An 18,356-nucleotide genomic window follows, 5' to 3' on the forward strand; every position below is an offset into this window, starting at 1 on the left:
TACCTAGAGTTTTGCACTTGTGATGATTGCCGTTTATTGATATATCGGGTTGCCACGTGGGTTTCAGTCTTAATTACATTTTTTCATGCTAAGTTTTGCATGCAGGAGTAAGGCTGCGTTTTCACATGCTATTTTTAAAAATGCTATAATGGGTAAAATAATGCCCAGCTATTTTATTCCATTCAGATCTTCCACTTCATGATGAATTGTTACAACAGGAGTGTTCAAAATAAGGCCGTACAGTCTGGTCAAACCCAGTTTTATTTGTCAGACCCTGTTCAACTGTTGTTGGTAATGACCTCCTTAGAATAAAAGTCCTATTGGTTTTTGGGAGTGTTAGAAATGGGATCACTGGCTGGCTGAGGCTTGCGCCAAAGCCAGGCAGAGACCACCAATCTAGTTGGGGCAAGGGAGTGTAACTCCAAAGATCACCCCTGCTCACCCCCTTGTTAGCATGGCACTAGCAGTAAGGCTTATCCCGGAGCCAATGTGTAAAGCATTTGCGCACACACCCACCAGCAACAACATCCCAGGCCCCCCACAAAAGGAACTCCACACAGGGCTCAAATTCCACTTGACCGCTCGCATAGTCGAGCTAAATTTAACAAGGTCGAGCTGTTTTTAAGTCCTACTCGCCCTTTCTGGCGAGTAGGAAAATAAACCAACTTTTGTCCTCTGTCTGTGAAAACGGAGTAAATGTGCCAACATAACCAGATTTAAAGGCATTTTTATTGCTCACAAAGTTAATGAGCAATAAAGATGCCTTCAAATCTTGTTATCTTGTCACATTTGCTCCGCTTTCACAGACGGAGGTCAAGTAGGTTGCAGTTAGGTCAAGGACATTTTTTAAGGTACTAGTCCTGTAGGGACTAGTACAATTTTTTAGATTTTTTTAGCCCTGCCACACAAGGTTATATCAAAAATAGCCTCTGTATTCTCAAATCGCATTAGATAGTAAACACATAATGTACACTGTGCCAACTGGCACGGGGCAATATGTACAAGGGATTATGTACACCTGACGGGGCCACATGGACCACTGTCAGAATCATCACAGAGTGGACTTGGTAAAAGTGAACTAGATCATAAACGTACAAGTAAAATAAGTCATAGAACGTACAACCAGTAAACACTGGTAATCACTGTACTTTGCAACAGTCTGTGACATAAACTACATTATGTATCAACAAAGGGAGGGAGTTGAAAGGGCAATATTTACGGGGTCCAGTGTATCAGCCCTTGGACCATAGCTACAAACGAAAAGAGATACTGTTCCCCAGAAAGAAGCCGGGGCTTCTCTCAGACCCCGACGTTGTGGGTAGGTGTAGCGGCGTGATCCGAACTACGGACAGGGTACCAACCACTGGTGCCACACTTGACAGAGAAGACCGGAGACGCCAATGTCGGTCTTAGTAGGGTCCCACTTGGACTGAGCAGGACCGTCTGACCTGTAGCCCTACTTCCAGAGGAAGGTAGTATTTCCCCTTCTCGATCGTGTAGAACACATTTTCATTTTAGATTGTCCTGACGAATTGCTCTCAAAGCATGAAACATGTCCATGTCGACCTTTAGGTAAGATAGACACCACTGGATCTTTGCACCAGCGTGTACTGTCACCTCACTGTTTTTATTAAGGTAGTGTACCACACCAATAAAGATTGTCGTGGATTCACTAACCTTTTTTAACTCTTCACCACTTCACGTCTACACTTCTCCTAATGCCCTCATACCCACATGCACCAACTGGCAGGAACAAAAGATCTCCGATTATAGAGCCCCTTTACGGGTGCCCGTCGGACATTGCAGCGCCAGTCTGACGAGGAGCAGAACCCATATGATGAAGATTGACACCTAGCTTGCTGGGTGTGTGAGTTTTAGTTCCGAAAGGGAGATTCCCAAAACCCCCCATCTTTTCCGCTTGGTTACGCCGTTTTTGGTCCCTTTCTGGGGAACAGTGTATCTCTTTTCGTTTATAAACTACATTATCCCAGAAGTGTAAATACATTAAACCCTAACCACCTAAGTAAAAATTAAACTAGGGGCGTAAATCACACAGGGAAGTATACTCTCCCTAACACAAACCAGAAGTAGGTAATACAACCTCATAATCATTAACCATATTTAGAGGTATCAAAACAGGGTGCTTAAAACATACTATACACAATACATTTCCTAGCACCAAAAGCATTAGCACATAAATCACATTAGGGCCTGGCGCCCTATTGATGTAACAATTCCCCTGGCCAACTGGCCATCTAAAAAAAGGGGGCTCAACTCCCTATGTCCCAAAGTCAGGGCTGTTGCCTAAGCAGGGAAGGTTAAGGGTGCGCCACTGGGCAAAACCTAAACGTTGCAGCTGCCCACTACTTGCTGGGCAGCTGTGCACAATAACATGGGTCCTAAACGATGCAGCTGGCGCTAAGTGCTGCGCAGCCAAGGTAGGAATGGGGCAAAGGAGTGCATCTCACTCCTGGGTTAAAAGAACATGTCCCCTAAAAGAAAGAGCAACCTAAACGGTGCAGCTGCCCACTACTTGCTGGGCAGCTGTGAAAGTTAGAAAATGCGGCATGGGCTCTCAGTAGCCCTTTAAACAAATTGCGCCAAACGTTAGAGCCCTCTAGGCACTGAAACATGTGCCTGGGAGCACTCTGGCTCCTGAAATAATGTTGCCAAGCTGGGGACAACACGAGCCCCTCTGGGTCCTGTAATCAGAAAGTGCCACCTTGTGGGAGCTACACGGGCTCTAAAACAATATGCCCAATAAAGGGAAAGAACTTTCCCCCAATGGTGGAAAGAACACTGGCTCTTCAAGCCCCTTTTGTAAGTCGTGGCCCCTTTAAGCAATTTTGGCCCTCAAAGTAAATGTCCTGAGCCTTTCACGGGGCCCTAAAGTAGATAGTGGGCATGTGGGAGCAGGCTGAGGCTCAGAAAACGGAATATGCCCACAAGGTTGGAGTCAACTCGCTCCCGCCATCCCCACTCACCGATAATGCGGGGGTCTTCACCTGGATGCGGCGGGGGCAGGCACCGGCTCCTTAAAGGGCTGCAGCGCCGCGCAGTGAAGCCCAGGCTCCATCCTGCCGCATCAAAAGAGCCAGGTGCTTGGAGAAAGGAAAGTGAAGCGCTCCCAGGGTGCTAAAGGGCCTGGGAGCTGGGCAGCAAGGAAAAACGGTTCCAGGAATAATTCCAGGAAAGCAGAAGGGTCCCCAAGAAGTCCTCCAGGCATCCAGGGGCAGGGCAGGGCCCAGGGAGGCAAGCCTTCCCCTGGGCCCCAGCAGCAGCATGCCCCTGGTAGATTAGAGTACAGAACAAGAACATTTTCATGGGGGCACAGCCCCTTATTTATAAAACAAAATTCCATTGGCAGGGCTGGGAGGGAACCAGTTACGACTGGTTCAGGAGTACTTGAGCACTTTGTTTAGCTCAGCTCCTCTCCTCTATTCACAGAACAGGCCAGGGACATCAGACGCACCACAGGGGGTGGAGCCAGGATTGTGGAGGGAAGGCCCAGCCCTATTCAGTTCCCAGGTGCAACTCCTCCCTCCCATCTACATGCAGATCTCCCTATTCACCACCGGGCAGACTCATCCTGACTCCTGGAGACAAGCACACCAGCCAGCCCCTGTCACTCACAAGCCAGACACTCAATGCACACAGAAATGCCAACTTCTAAAAGTGGGACTTCTACACTAGACACAATAAATCTGCGCACTCCGTCGCGCAGCATTTAATCTCACGAGTTCGCACACACCAAACTCGCCCCTGCACTCCTCTCGCATCCGGAACTACCATGGACACACATATCCCCCATGCATTACTATGGGAGGGCAGGCCAATCTCACCACACGCACTCCGAGAGCACACCCACTTTACACTGGGCCACAGTGCTAAAGTGCGCAGAGGCCACAAATCAACTAACATCATGTCATATTAACAGGCAAAAAGTTCAGGGGTGAACCTGCCATAAGGGCCAAGTCCAACAGGGAGGAATCCGGTTCTCTTCACGAGAGCCAACACCATCCCCCCTCTTGCCTCCTGTCATGGATTTTGCTTTTTATTCCGTTTTTTTCTAAGAATCTGATGTCTAGCTTCTAGTTTGTGTTTTGTTTTGGACACCTAGCCACTGTGGAGTAAGTTAATGAGAATATAACTTTACAAACAGGGTGTTGATGCCATTGGCTCACTGGTCTCCCATTCAGGCATCACCAGTTAATTGATAATATTCTGTAGCTGTCTGATATTTGATAAGATATATCTGTGGGAAGATGCTGTCTATCAAATAAAGTTGAAAGAAGATTAAGTATTTTAATATGTTTTTGATAGTTTTATATTTGAATTTGTTCTGAGGTTGAGTGAAGACTTGAGGATGTTTTTGTTGTAGAAGCTCTTTATTTTTATATGCTGTTTTTGTACAAGCGGAATCAATTACACAGCAATGCCTTATGCAGTCTTTTTTTTCTTCATACAGAGAGGATCAGACGAACTACTTTCAGGAAGTGTGCTTAACGGGCCAAATTCTAATATGAGCAGCATTGTTGTTACGGGTTAGTAATCCGTTTATATTCAGCACCCTCCTTCAAACTTGTAATGTACCAGTATGCTAAGGTAAATGTTTAATATGTAGATAGGCCAGAGATGTGAAACTTAAAATGGTCTTCTTGCCTTAGCTGTAGCAGGCATCTTGGTCTGTTTGATCGTAGAAAAACTTAACTGTAAATGTTTTTTGGAATAAATATTTTTACATTTTCCGTGACGCTGATTGTAAATGGAAACTAAAGTACATATTTAATCACATTGGATGTGGTCACTTGTTGATGTAGAGCCAAAACTGAACGGAAGGACATCTGTGTTGAACACATATTAAATGAGCTGCTATTAAATTTGCCTAAACCCCTTTTGACTTTTGTCTATTGAATAATGTGATGGAATGTTCTGTCCACTTGAGACTGGACGTTCATTGACCATTCAGAAAATATTTACACACCTTGTCTGAGGGATTTGAACCCACCCTGGTTGTAGAAGAGGATGTAGGGCGGCTTGACAAATCTAAAAGCTGACCCTTTCAGAAGCTGTAGAACCACTGCTGATGTGCCGTTCTTACTTGGCATGCCATCCTCAGTCACCACTGTACTCAACCATTAAAGATGACCAGCTTAAGCACCCCTCAAAGATTGGCTGCAGGATCTGGTGAGGAATGGTATGTCTAGAACGTTAACTTGTGGGTATAATGCTTTGTGTTGACTTTGGTAACTTCAGAAGCGTCTGTGTTCTTACCTCAGAAGATCTAACCTGGAAGGTTAACAACAGACAAACACTGTTGCTGAAACCCTGACCTCCTTAACTATATTATGCACATCTCCATCGTTGGCCAAGAGGGATTCTGGAACACTACTGGTGATATTGGTATTTGTAATAAAGGCCAATTAATGTCTCTTGGATGGTTCAAATTATGATGGCTGCTCCAACCAAATATAGCAACGCCATTTCATGATCCGCTCATGCCTGTGCCATAGAAGATTGTTCTAACATGCCCTGGCTACAGGTGTGTAATCTGCACAGACATCAGGCCACATTCTTTGTAGATTCTGATCAAACAGGAGAAGACTGTTGGACTGTAAGTGGTCTTGCAGGTAACTGTAACACGCTTCCCAGTATTGGAGTAGTAGGTGTATTAAGTCTGCCAGTAGAGAAAGCTTCCTTCCATTGCAAAGCATAATGTCCGTTGTCAAAAGCAGCAGCCACCTGAGACTGTTTGCTTCAAAGGGGAAACAGTCTTTCAAGATTTCTTTCACATGAAAAGTTCTACACTGGAATGATAAAGAAATGCACACTTCAAGAAATAAAAATGTAAATGCACATTAGTGTTTAACAAAAGATGCAGTACTTAATATTATTGTACCTCCGTTTTTGCCGTTGCAGATCATTTTTAATCCTCTTTTTGTTAAAAATGAGAACTAATGTGTAGACGTTTTAAAAAGCCGAGTGACTCTTCAAGGTGACACAACCTTTTGATCTACATGTTTTATCCTATAATTGTAAGTCCAGTGAAATAGGGCAGTAAAACCAGCCATCGTCAGTCTTTTATTTTTCCTTTATTTGTACTCTATGGTTTTGTCGTTGCATCAATAAATTAAAAAATATACTACAAAATGAATCGGTGCCCATCAGATTCAAAAGTGCCTGAGTATTTGGACAAAGCTGTCTTTTTAATGAGTGAAATGTGCTCCAGCAAATTTGTTATCTCGCGTGAACGATGAGCAGTTGTTTTTCTAGCTATTTACAAGTTTCTTGTTTTCTGTTACATACAAATTCCCTTTCTCCGTATTCGCGATATTCTGGAATGCATAACACAGAAAATACGTTCAGCATGACCACAAGCATGCAGACTCACTTTATAGTTAGTTGAAATTCAAACCTGCCAGTCCTCCGTGGGCTTGCAAGAAAGGTTCTCTCGTAGGGGATTTCCATGTATAGTCATAAGCATACAGGTCACCTTCAAATCCAGTTCAAATGGCCACACAAGTAATCCACTTACCGCATCAAGTTGCTAGAGCTACAAGCAGTTCACTTGGCGTTGAAAGCCTTTTGCCCGTCACTCGGCTCCAACTCCCTGCTTGTCCAGACGGATAATACATGAACAATGTATACCTCAACAAGCAGGGAGGCACGAGGTCCAAACCATTATCTAGGGAAGCCCAGATGATCTGGAATGGCTTCTGGCCAGAAATTTGACCATAACAGCAACTCGCCTCCTAGATGTTCAAAATGCTCAGGCTGACTCTCTAAGCAGGCTCCTCCAGGAAAAGTACGAGTGGGTGTTAAACGATGTGGTCCCCTATTTCTTCGAAATGTGGGGTACTTCAGAGGTCGACTTGTTCACCACTGCAGAAAACAGCAAATGCCAAAGCTTCCCGTCGAGGTACTACCAACTGAGAACGTTTGGGGAATGCCCTATGGATCAACTGGTCACGCAGATTTCTCTATGCCTTTCCTCCAGTTCGCCATAATCCTGGCAGTCCTCAAGCTAGCTCAGTCATGGGCCACAATGATTCTCATAGCCCCGGAGTGGCCATGTCTGTGGTGGTTCATAGCCCCCCCCTTCACCAGTCTGTCCGTCCCATCTAAGGCTTCCATGCCGATCAGATCTACTAACTAAGTTCAGAAGCCAGATGGTGCAACCCAACCTCTCCTCTTTGAATTTAACAGCATGGCTCCTGAGCTCGTACGGTATGGACACTTGAACTTCCCTCAAAGTTGCATGGACATCCTCAAAGAAGCTCACGGCTATCCACACGTTCTGTTTGTTCATAAATGGAAGATATTCTGTATTTGGGGCTCATCGAAGAATGAGGATCCTACCTCGTGCAAGGAAGTTGTCATCTTTGCTTCATCTGACAAAATCTGGCCTTCAATTTTCTTTCATTAGGGTTCACTTGGCAGCCCTTTCTGCCTACAGGAAATGCCCTCCACAAGCCTCCTTTTTCATAATTCCTGTTATCAGACCTGGAGGGTTTGAAGGTCTTTCCTCCCATTAAGAGTCCTTGTCATCTTTGGGAGCTTAATGTTGTCCTTTCTCGTCTTATGCAAGAACCTTTTGAACCCCTACATAAGTCTTCTCTTCAGTAGCTGTCTTGCTTTCCTTGTGGCAACTGCTTCTTCCCCCATGGTTGGCGAAATCCAGGCACTAAGCTGTAAAGAACCAAACAGTTTTTCATGCATCTATATTAGGTATGAGGACTAATCCGAAGTTCCTCCTTAAGGTTGTTTCGGATTTTCATGTGAAACAGACTATTTTCTTGCCTACTTTTTTCCAGCATCCATCTACTCCAGCAGAGATCTCTTAATTCCCTGGATGTTAGATGGGTTTCAAAATTCTATCTAGATAAAACTAAAGATCTACAGATCTCACCAGTTATTAATAAACTATGGATTGTTTACTGCATCCTAGTCTGTTACCAAAAAGCTAATAAATCCCTATCCAGTAAGCCCAAAGCTCACTCAACCAGAGGGAAGGCACCTACTGCGGCCTTGCTTCGTAATATTCCAATGGCAGAGATTTGCAAGACTGCTACTTGGAAATCAGTTCATACTTTCACTAAACACTACTGCCTGTACTCTGATGTCAAGGCAGATGCTCAAGTAGGGTAGGCTTCCATCAGGGACCTGTTTGCTTAAATCTACATATATTTTTTTCCGCAGTTTCTTCCACCATGTTCTGTTGGGATGGGCTAGCTAGTCTATTCTAGTGCGTATGACTATACATGGAAATCCCCTACTAGAGAAGGTACCGTTTCTTACCTGTAACTCCTGTTCTCTCATAAGGGTTTTTCAGGTAAATATTCTGTATTTGACTAAACCTGTGTGGAGTCTTTGTGGGAATTTCATTGAGTTACTGTAATTTAGTGTTGCACAACTACTTTACGCCTTGCCGCTTACACTAAGCCTGACTGCTTTTTGCTAAGCTCCCAGAGGGTGCGAACAGGTTCATTTAAGGTCTGTATCAGACCGGTCTACGCTGGTGTTCCCTTACTTGGACAGTGTGCAAACCTCTGCCAACTAGTCACCCAATTTCTAACACTGGTGATCAGGGGTGAGGATAGGACTTGTGTTTGTGTAATACTATACAGTCATTCAGTGTTAACTAAAACTCTGTACTGAAGATCATGTAATACCCATTCTCCTTGATTAGCATTTTTTGCTCTGTCTGTGGTAATTGGCATTTTATTTTTTCCTTTTCTATTCTCCCCGATTTGGAATTTTTTTTAACCTAAAATCCTGTAATTGGTGAGCCAACAGCTAAACCTGCACAATTAGAGTTTGAGTTGGCCAAATTGGAGAGTTGCAAAGTGACCCAGCTTAAGATTTCCTGCCAGGTGTGTTCAGGTCTTTACAGCGGACTTCACCAGAAAGGTAGATTTGTAAAAGGTGCTGAGGGCCTTCAAGGAAGCAAGGGATGCAGAACCTGTGGTCCAAGATATGCTAAGTAATTCTACAGGGGTGGCTGATGTGGAAGGTAGTCCTCAGGGAGGGGCTGACCATTGAACATGCCATGATCTCCCTCAGCAAGAAGTCCAGTGTAAAGTGGTATACCATATATCCAGGGCTTGTAATGTAAATGCTATTTGTGTGCCTGCAACACTTATTCTGCTACACATGCAAGTAGCCTTTCAAACCTGTCGCAGGCCTGCCATTGCAAGGCTTCTGTGTGCAGTTTACTGCCACTTCGAATAGACATTTGAAACCACTTGCCTAGCTTTAAACTGCCATTTATTACACATAGGTAACCCCCAAGGTAGGCCTTAGGTAGCCTTGTGGGCAGGGTACTGTGTAACTACAGAGTAGGATGGGTACTTGTAAGTTTTACATGTCCTGCTAGTGATCAACTGCTAAATTTGTTTTTACTCCAGTATTGGAACTTTCATAGATTGACATGCCTGAATCATTCCCCGTCGTCGAGACTGGAGTCTCCGTATATAAAAAAGCAGTGCTTAGTAGTATAGCAAACTGAAAAGAGGCCTAGGCCCATTTCCCTTTTGCAACCCATAGCCTTTGTTATGTAAAAAAGGCCCAAACTTTTCCCTGAACCAATCAGAGCTCCTCACCCTCTAGAACACCTCCTGAGAGAACCTTCTGCCCCTCAGATTTTTCTACCGCACGTTGTGCTAGGAAGTCTCCTTTGAGCTCTGCTCAAATTCTTTACTTCTACAGTATTTTGACTTAGATTTGAGGTTTTTCAGCTACCATGTCTGAGAAGGAGAAAAAAGGATTATTTAGAGCTTGTTCCACCTGCTCTAAGAAGAGGCTTTATACAGATGACCCTCACAAGGACTGCATCTACTGTCTCTATCCAGACCATAAGGCAGCAGATTGTAAGGTATGTCGTACCTTTTCAAATAAGACCTTGAGAGATCGTGAGGGAAGGCTACTGATCTGGCTTCAGAAGGTCAAGGCCAGGAAGGAAATCCTCTCAAGTGAGAGTGAGGAGGAATCTGTGGCGTCTAAGATCTCAGAAGAGAAGTAGATCTCCTCAGACACATTCCTCAGGGGAAAGACCTGAGAAGGCCCAAAAAAGACCACTCCAGGGTCTTCAGGGCGCAGTCCCTCAAATCCCCTTCAGTCTCAACTAAAGGGAAGAAGGGTTCTGCTGGTGAGGTGAAAGGAGGAAAATCCACCTCAGATCCACCACAGTCACCTCAGAAGATCAAGATTACCATCAAACGGTCTTCTTGTACGCCTTCTGAGGAGAAGGGTACTGTTCCAGCTCCGTCGACGGGACCGTCGACAAAAAAGGGACCATCGACGACAAACACCTCCGTCGTCGACGAAAAAGGATAATGTTAAGGCTGATGAGAAAACCGCGTCGGCGATATCGTCGACGACTATATCGTGGACTGTGTCGACGACTGCGGCGTCGACGGTAACTACAACGTCGATGGTGGCGTCGACGACTATGACTTGGTTGACGACGGCGATGGGAATCTCGTCGACGAGGGAAAAAACACCAGAAAAAAGGTTGGTGCCTTGGAAAAAAACCTATAACACCGGAGGTTACATCTCCGAGCAAGGTCTCCCCATTGCTGCCATCTCACCTGCTGGAAGAGGAAGATTCGGAAGAAGATGATGAGTATGGAATTGCCAGTAGCCCTTCGCAATTGCAGGTCAAGTACCAGGAGGAGGATTCTGAGGAGGAATATGGGGGTTATCAAGAACAACCCCAGGAACAGCACCGGTATCGCCAACAGCAACGTGAGGAGATGACAAGCGTGCCATCCTCTTTGTTGAAGGATCTCCAGGGAATGTTGGAGGATTATAGGAAGAGATACCCAGCAACTCCAGTCGCTCAACAGGCCCTAGAGGCTACTCCACGTCCACGATTGATTCCAGGGACACCGGTTTGTAGGAGAGAGATTGTGCCGGAACCTACTGCTAGGTCTCCACCGCCGACGACACACCACGATACCTCGGATGACGATCATGAGGATGGGGAGATTGCGGACACAAGTGCAGAATGGCATGATTATATCGCCCCATCACCTTCAACTCCTCCGCAGAGACCAGTAGATTCTCCACCGGAGGACATTGGTGGATTTCATAATTTGATGGAAAGAGCCACTAAGAGATTTGCACTGATCATGACAGAAGAGAAAACGGAATGTTTTTTATACGATTTCAAAGACTCGTATCGAAAATCCATACGATCCCTACCTATAGTATCTCATATTTGGGAGGAAGGATTGAAGGACATGGAGACGCCAGCGCCGGTAACGCCGGTTCTGTCCAGACTGGATAAAAAATATAAGGCGCCTGTTGATGCTCCATCTTGCCTTTTGGGTCATCCCAAGCCAGATTCTGTTATCACTCAGGCGGCACAACAGAAATCCAGGAACCCATCTGCTCCGATTGCAACACCTCCAGACAAAGAGGGCAGAAGGTTGGATAATGCGGGAAAACGGTTTTCATTAATGTCGGTTCTGCTTGTGAGAGCTGCTAATGTCCTCGCTATCTTGGGAAGGTATGACAGGCAGATGTGGTGTGACCTGTCTCCATACGTTAACCTGGTGCCGGAACCAGAGAAGCAGGAGGCGAAGAAAATTCTCATGGAAGGAGAGCGGACTTCGACGGAAGTCATAGACTGCGCTATGGATATAGCTACCATGGCATTTAGATCCTTGGGAGGAGCTGCGGTCCTGCGCAGGCAAGGATGGCTGCGAGCAACAGCGTTCGGGCCGGAGGTGCAGAACAAGATTTTAGACCTCCCTTTCAATGGAGAAGTTATTTGGGAAACCTATTGATGATACTCTAGAGAGTATCAAGAAGGATACTGATACGGCAAAGGCTCTGGGAACACTGCAATACAGAAAAACCCCTTTTCGTGGCTCCATGGGTAGAGGACAGTCCTCGTATAGAGGAGGATACCAACAGGGGAGATATTCATCTTCTTATCAGTCCTCATCGCAGCCTTACCGTCAACAATACAGCCAGCGTCAGTCAGGAGGATATACAAAATCAACTCCAAGAGGACGTGGTGGCCGGGGAAAGGACAACACTCGTCGACCATGACAACCTCCATCTTTCGGCTCTGTCAGATGCTCCCCTGGGTGGAAAGATTGCTCACTATCTTTACAATTGGTGGAAAATAACAACGGACCAATGGGTCCTCAAAATAGTTCAATTCGGTCACACCCTAGTATGTCTTCAAGTGCCCCCTTGTACGCCACCGATGCACCAGAGAGCCAACCATCTGCATCAACTCCGGCAGGAGATTCGGACAATGCTCCGAAAGGGAGCAAAAGAACCGGTACCGAAATCCCAGGAAAACAAGAGGTGTTACTCCCATTTTTTTCTTATCAAGAAAAACAAGCTCCAGTGGCGCTCCATTCTGAATCTCAGATCCTTAAACACCTATCTCAAGAAACAATCTTTGAGGATGGTATCTCTGCAGGACATCCGTCCGTTAATAAACCCAGGAGATCATATGACCACATTGGACCTACAAGACGTGTATTTCCATGTGCCGATACATCCTGCACACAGGCAGTACCTTCGTTTCTGGGTAGCCGGAAGACATTACCAATTCAGGGTACAGCCATTCGGCTTGAAGTCAGCGCCAAGAGTTTTCACGAAATGCCTGGCTCCAGTGGCGGCTGTGTTGAGGAAGCAAAAACATCAAAGATTTCCTTACCTCGACGACTGGTTAGTCAAGGCACCATCAAAGGTACAGGCCAGATCGTCAACGCAGGCCTGCATAGACTTATTCGCCGATCTAGGATTGACTCTTCACGAGGGAAAGTCAAGCCTCCACCCAACAAAAGTGATCACATTTCTGGGGGCAATATTGGACACGGACTGCAACAAAGCGTTTCCCTCTGAGGAAAGACCACTGAAGATCGTGTCCCTCTTCCAAGACTTGGTAAAAAGAAAGTCTTTCAGTCCGCAGGTACAAATCCTTGCTGGGCACGATGTCCTCTTGTATTCCCCTGGTACCTTGCTGCAGGCTAAGGATGAGGCCATGGCAGGAACAGATCGATCCCCAATGGCGTCAGGATGAGGGATCCTTCGACGATACAATAAGGGTGACACAAAAAGCTAGTGGTAACTACGGATGCGTAGTTAGAAGGATGGGGAGCTTTCCTTCAGGACCTTCAAGTCCGTGGTCGTTGTAAAGCACAGGAGCAGCAATTACACATAAATCTGCTGGAGCTCAGAGCGATCCGCTTGGCATTACTGGCTTTTCTGCCAAGGATAAGAGGTTTGCCGGTGTTGATAAGAACAGACAACACTACGGCGATGCATTATGTGAAGAAGCAAGGGGGAACGAGATCTCTCTCTCCCTGTCTCAGGAAGCCCAGGAGATATGGGAATGGGCTCTTCAGCAAGGATTATCATTGGCAGCAGAACACCTCCCGGGGATCAAAACGTCAAGGCGGATACTCTCAGCAGGCTAAAATCGTCCTGCCACGAATGGGAGCTAGACCAGGGGATCCTGGACAGTTTCTTTCGAAGATGGGCAACACCGATAGTGGACCTCTTCGCTACAAGGGAAAACAGAAAATGCCAGTACTTCGCAAGCTTGCTTCCCCAGAAGAGTTCTTGAGGGAATGCGTTTTCCATGGCATGGTCCGGCATCTTTGCCTACGGTTTTCCTCCAATTCCTCTTCTCCCCCGCGTACTGGTGAAGATCAAGAAAGAGCCATGCAGGCTGATCCTAGTAGCCCCGTGGTGGCCCAGACAAACACTCATTCACGGAACTGCTGCTGTCGGAGGACCGTCCAATTCGGTTGCGCCTAATTCCATCGCTTCTGACAATATCCAAGGGGCAGGCGCTCCATCTGGACCCGAAATCCTTGCGATTAGCAGCCTTTCTCCTGAACACTGTGAGTTTAGCCATTTGAACATCTCACACGAATGTAGGGACATCCTATCCAAGGCCAGAGCGGAGAGTACCAACAAAACCTCAAGGATAAGAGACATGATGTTCACCCTCTTACTGCTGCACCTCATCAAATTATACCTTACATTCTGATGTTAGCAAAGTCAGGATTAGCACACGCCCCCATCAACGTGCATTTGGCTGCGTTATCCCGCTACAGGAGGTCGTCAGGCCCATCTTTATGGTCATCAAGGATTATCAAACAATTTATGAAGGGGATATTCAGAGTCTTTCCTCCAGTAAAGCCTCCACCACCATTATGGAATCTGAATGTTGTACTCTCTCAATTGATGAAACCACAGTTTGAACCGATACACAGGGCAGACCTGAAGTTCTTGTCCTGGAAGTGGCTCTTCTCATTGCATTGACTTCTGCGAGAAGGGTAGGTGAACTACAAGCGCTCACGATTCAGGAGCCTTTCTTACAGTTTCAGGAGGATAGAATGATTCTCAGGACAAACCCGAAGTTCATTCCGAAGGTGCCAACTGATTTTCATTTGAACGAACCATTGGTGTTGAAACGTTTCTTTCCTCATCCATCAACAGCGGCAGAACGAGTATTGCACTCGCTGGACGTTCAGAGATGTATGAAATTTTACTTGAAAGAAACTAAGGCGTTTCACAAGTCTTCTCAGTTATTTGTCGCCTTCAGCGCACCCAGGAAAGGTTTCCCACCGTCAAAGAGGGGAATTGCCAGATGGATTTCCAGTGCAATTGTCTACTGTCATCAAGCTGCTGGAAAGCCTTTGAATGCACGAGTCCGTGCCCATTCCACAAGGGCGGTGGCCACATCCACTGCACTGTTTGGAGGAGTGCCAATCCAGGATATCTGCAGAGCAGCAACCTGGGCATCTACGCACAGCTTCACCAGGCACTACTGCTTGGAGGCAGCCGCAGAATCAGATGCGGCGGTGGGAGAGGCGGTACTGCGGAATATCATCCAGTAACGGTGAGCCTTTCTTGCATCCCTCCATCCATAATTTCTCTTGTTTACAAAGTCACATTTTATATAAGTATGGATAGATGTATATAAGATTATGCTTCATTTTCTAATGGTATTGCATGATTATGTAATATATCAGGAAAATGTGCTTCGTTTTTTCACTGCTCGCTATTCTGATTCAGGCATGTGAATCTATGAAAGTTCCAATACTGGAGTAAGAAAACAAGTTACTTACCTGTAACTTTAGTTCTCCAGTATTAGAATCTTTCATAGATTCACATGCACCCACCTTCCTCCCCTGAGAGGCTCACCTCTGATTTAGCACAAGAAGTGTGTTATATGCACAAGTGCGCGAAAAATCTGAGGGGCAGAAGGTTCTCTCAGCAGTGTTCTAGAGGGTGAGGAGCTCTGATTGGTTCAGGGAAGAGTTTGGGCCTTTTTTACATAACAAAGGCTATGGGTTGCAAAAGGGAAATGGGCCTAGGCCTCTTTTCAGTTTGCTATACTACTAAGCACTGCTTTTTTATATACCGGAGACTCCCGTCTCGACGACGGGGAATGATTCAGGCATGTGAATCTATGAAAGATTCCAATACTGGAGAACTAAAGTTACAGGTAAGTAACTTGTTTTCTTCACTACTGTGAGGCCTACTCCTCCCATATACTAGCATTGGTAATTTCTTAAAACACTTTGAAGCTTTAATTCCTGGTTAGAAAGGAGTGGATAAATCAAATTTCATATCAAATGGTATGGTAATGATAAACCCTTTTTTAGTGGTAAAGCTGGATTTGACGTTACTATTTTAGAAATGCCACTTTTAGGAAGTGGTACAAAAGGGGGTGGTGATGGACGTAGCATCTGAACCAATCAAACACTCACACCCAGTCAACAGATCTGGGTAAAATCCATCACCGTTCTTTAGCCCACTCTGCCACCCCAGTTCAGACATGGCTATATGCAAATCAGTCTGACCCTGTGCCTCATGGGAACAGTCCAGCCCGAACTGCCAAGCCATGCCTTCCCTGGACCGGAAACAAGCTTCCGAGGACCGGTTTCTAGCATTTCAGCCGTCTTCAGCCATGCATCCAGGCCATTGCCTCCTGTTGACAATATAGGTTACACTGAGCTTCTGGCTGCTCATTACCATGGGGTGGAACTACATAAGGAGGACTTCCTGTTTGAGACCATAAGCTCGGCTTGCTTGAATCCAGTGGCAAAGTGTGCATGGGACCACTTTGTTCGCCATAAGTTGGCAGGGTATGCTCAGACGGGAGTCCCTTGCTCACTTTGCCACTGGATTCAAGCAAGCCAGTCTGAAGACGGCTGAAATGCCAAAAAACGGTCCTCGGAAGCTTGTTTCCGGTCCAGGGAAGGCATGGCTTGCCAGTTCGGGCTGGACTGTTCCCATGAGGCACATGGTCAGACTGATTTGCATATGACCATGTCTAGAAAGTGGACATTTCTCTGCTCTAGGCTTTGCTCTGTGCCTGCCACCTCTCTCCCATACACGTCTGGGCTGGGTGACAGCTACACTGTGTATTCCGTCTAGATAGCCACAAACCCAGGAAGGGCTTGGTGTAGCAGAGGTCAACTCTGCATCCAGATAGCCTCCTTGGGCAGGAAGGGGGAGATGTGGCTTACACTTTGATCTGAATAGGCTGTGTCTTGTCCTCACTCGAACTGATTGCACACCACATATAGCTTGGCAGACAAGGCTGGGTTGAAAAGGTTTCTTGTACACTTCAGAGTTTCTTTGAAATCACCCCCTACATAAAAGGCAATTTTTTCTGTATATACTAGGGTTCTGACCCTACCAAATCAGTACACTACTGACCCGGGGAAGAACTCTGCTGGAGTAAAGGTTGCTGTGCTGTAAGGATTGCCACTTTGCTACGACTGATTTTTTCTGAGGAACTACTGCTCTGTTTTTCTGAGCGGTCCTGCTGAACTCTTCCCTGCTGAGGACATGGACTGGACCCATCTTACTTGAACTCAGTGACTTCAAAGGCTTGCTGGCTTGCCTCCTGTTTTCTTCCAGTCCTGGGCATCAGCAGTGGATTCCTCATCTGATTTCTGCAAAAACTGGCTCATTGCTTCGACTCTGTGTGACATTCCACCGCATCGTCCTTCGCCGAGGAAGCTCGACGACAGATCCACAGCCTGCGCTGCTTGGCCATGACGCTCTGCGTGGCTTGATAACTCATTACATTCACTTCCACAGAGTTTGACGACGGTCTTTATTCCGATAATTATTCTTTATTTTTCTAAACCTGTCTGGAGTGTTTTTGTGGCGTTTTTATTGTTACTATACTTTAGTGTCTCTCAAATACTTTATACATTGCCTCCTAAGTAAGGCCTGACTGTTCTGTGCCAAGCACCTGGAGGGTGAGCACAGATGAATGTAATGTGTGTTTCTGTCTTAACCTGACATGGTAGTGGTGGTCCCTACTTGGACAAGGTGGAACCTCAGCCAACTAGAGACCCCATATCTATCAGTAACAAACTGCTCTATAGCTTGAGGCAGTGACATACTTCTATTTTATTTATACCTATAACTACTTTGGGAGGCCTGGTCTGCAAAACAAGATATACATTATACAACTTTACACAGGAATTTAGAGTGCCGTGATGTCGCCCCGCCCTCGGCGCGCAGGATTGCCTTGGCAAAAAAGTTTCCGAATCCAGTCTCACGCCTGGGGATAATTCTACGTGAAGGAATCTGCAGCTAGAATCGGCTCTACCAGATACATAGTTATCGAAGGTAAGTAACTCGTACTTTAGTGCAAAACAAAGTGAAGAGTCGACATGGCATCCATCCTTGGGTGAAAAAAGAAAAAAAGTGTGGATTCTGCACACCTGTATGTGTTGTGTTGTGTTAACCTAATTGTTTTCTTGTTTCACTCGTTTTACGTGCGTTGTGTGACTTATGTTTGCCAAACACGTGAATACAGATCAAGAGTGGCTTGGTCCCGAATAGGCACCTGGGCTCACACAAGCACAGTGAGGGAATTAATACTAACAATCACTCAACTCTGGAACAATTTAAAATCACAATAAGTAACAATACTATTTCTGATTCACATCATACAATTTAATCGTTGCACGATTTTAATAAATATTTGGTTGTGCATAAATGTCTTCCAATTCCAAACCATTACATTGTAAAAATGCAATCCTACAAACTAATACTAAAGAGCAAAATAAACATGGCCCATGTTGCTTTGTTTCATCATAAGGCGTAAAGACAGTTATTGTCCCCGCAATCCAGTCTAATATGGCGTTTAACGGTTTTTAGAGTGTCCCACGGGGCCACGCAACACATAGGAAAAGGGACGTTACCCAATGGTACTGTAGCCTCTCGCAGCCCATTCCAGTATGGCGCTGATGAGAATTTGGAATATCGTGCAACCCCGCTTCTATTTTGTTTCTGTGTACGGTAATGGCTTTTGACTTCTGGAGGTTGGCGTTTCGGCGGTGTGATAG

General features: G+C 45.8%; 1 protein-coding gene across 3 annotated transcripts in view; it reads left to right on the forward strand.

The window, feature by feature from the left end:
* The window catches only part of PTBP2 (polypyrimidine tract binding protein 2), a 208,398-nt gene that overhangs the window by 79,407 nt on the left and 110,635 nt on the right, over positions 1-18,356 (forward strand). For 2 of the 3 annotated variants that reach the window (XM_078644178.1, XM_078644188.1), the window contains exon 3: positions 4,469-4,544. The exons of the other annotated variant lie outside the window; for it this stretch is intronic. In XM_078644178.1, the coding sequence (XP_078500304.1) occupies positions 4,469-4,544 (76 nt within the window). The remainder of the gene's footprint in view (positions 1-4,468; positions 4,545-18,356) is intronic. 3 annotated transcript variants of the gene reach the window in all.

Source organism: Lissotriton helveticus, chromosome 1_1, assembly GCF_964261635.1.
Source record: "Lissotriton helveticus chromosome 1_1, aLisHel1.1, whole genome shotgun sequence".
Lineage (NCBI taxonomy): Eukaryota > Metazoa > Chordata > Amphibia > Caudata > Salamandridae > Lissotriton > Lissotriton helveticus.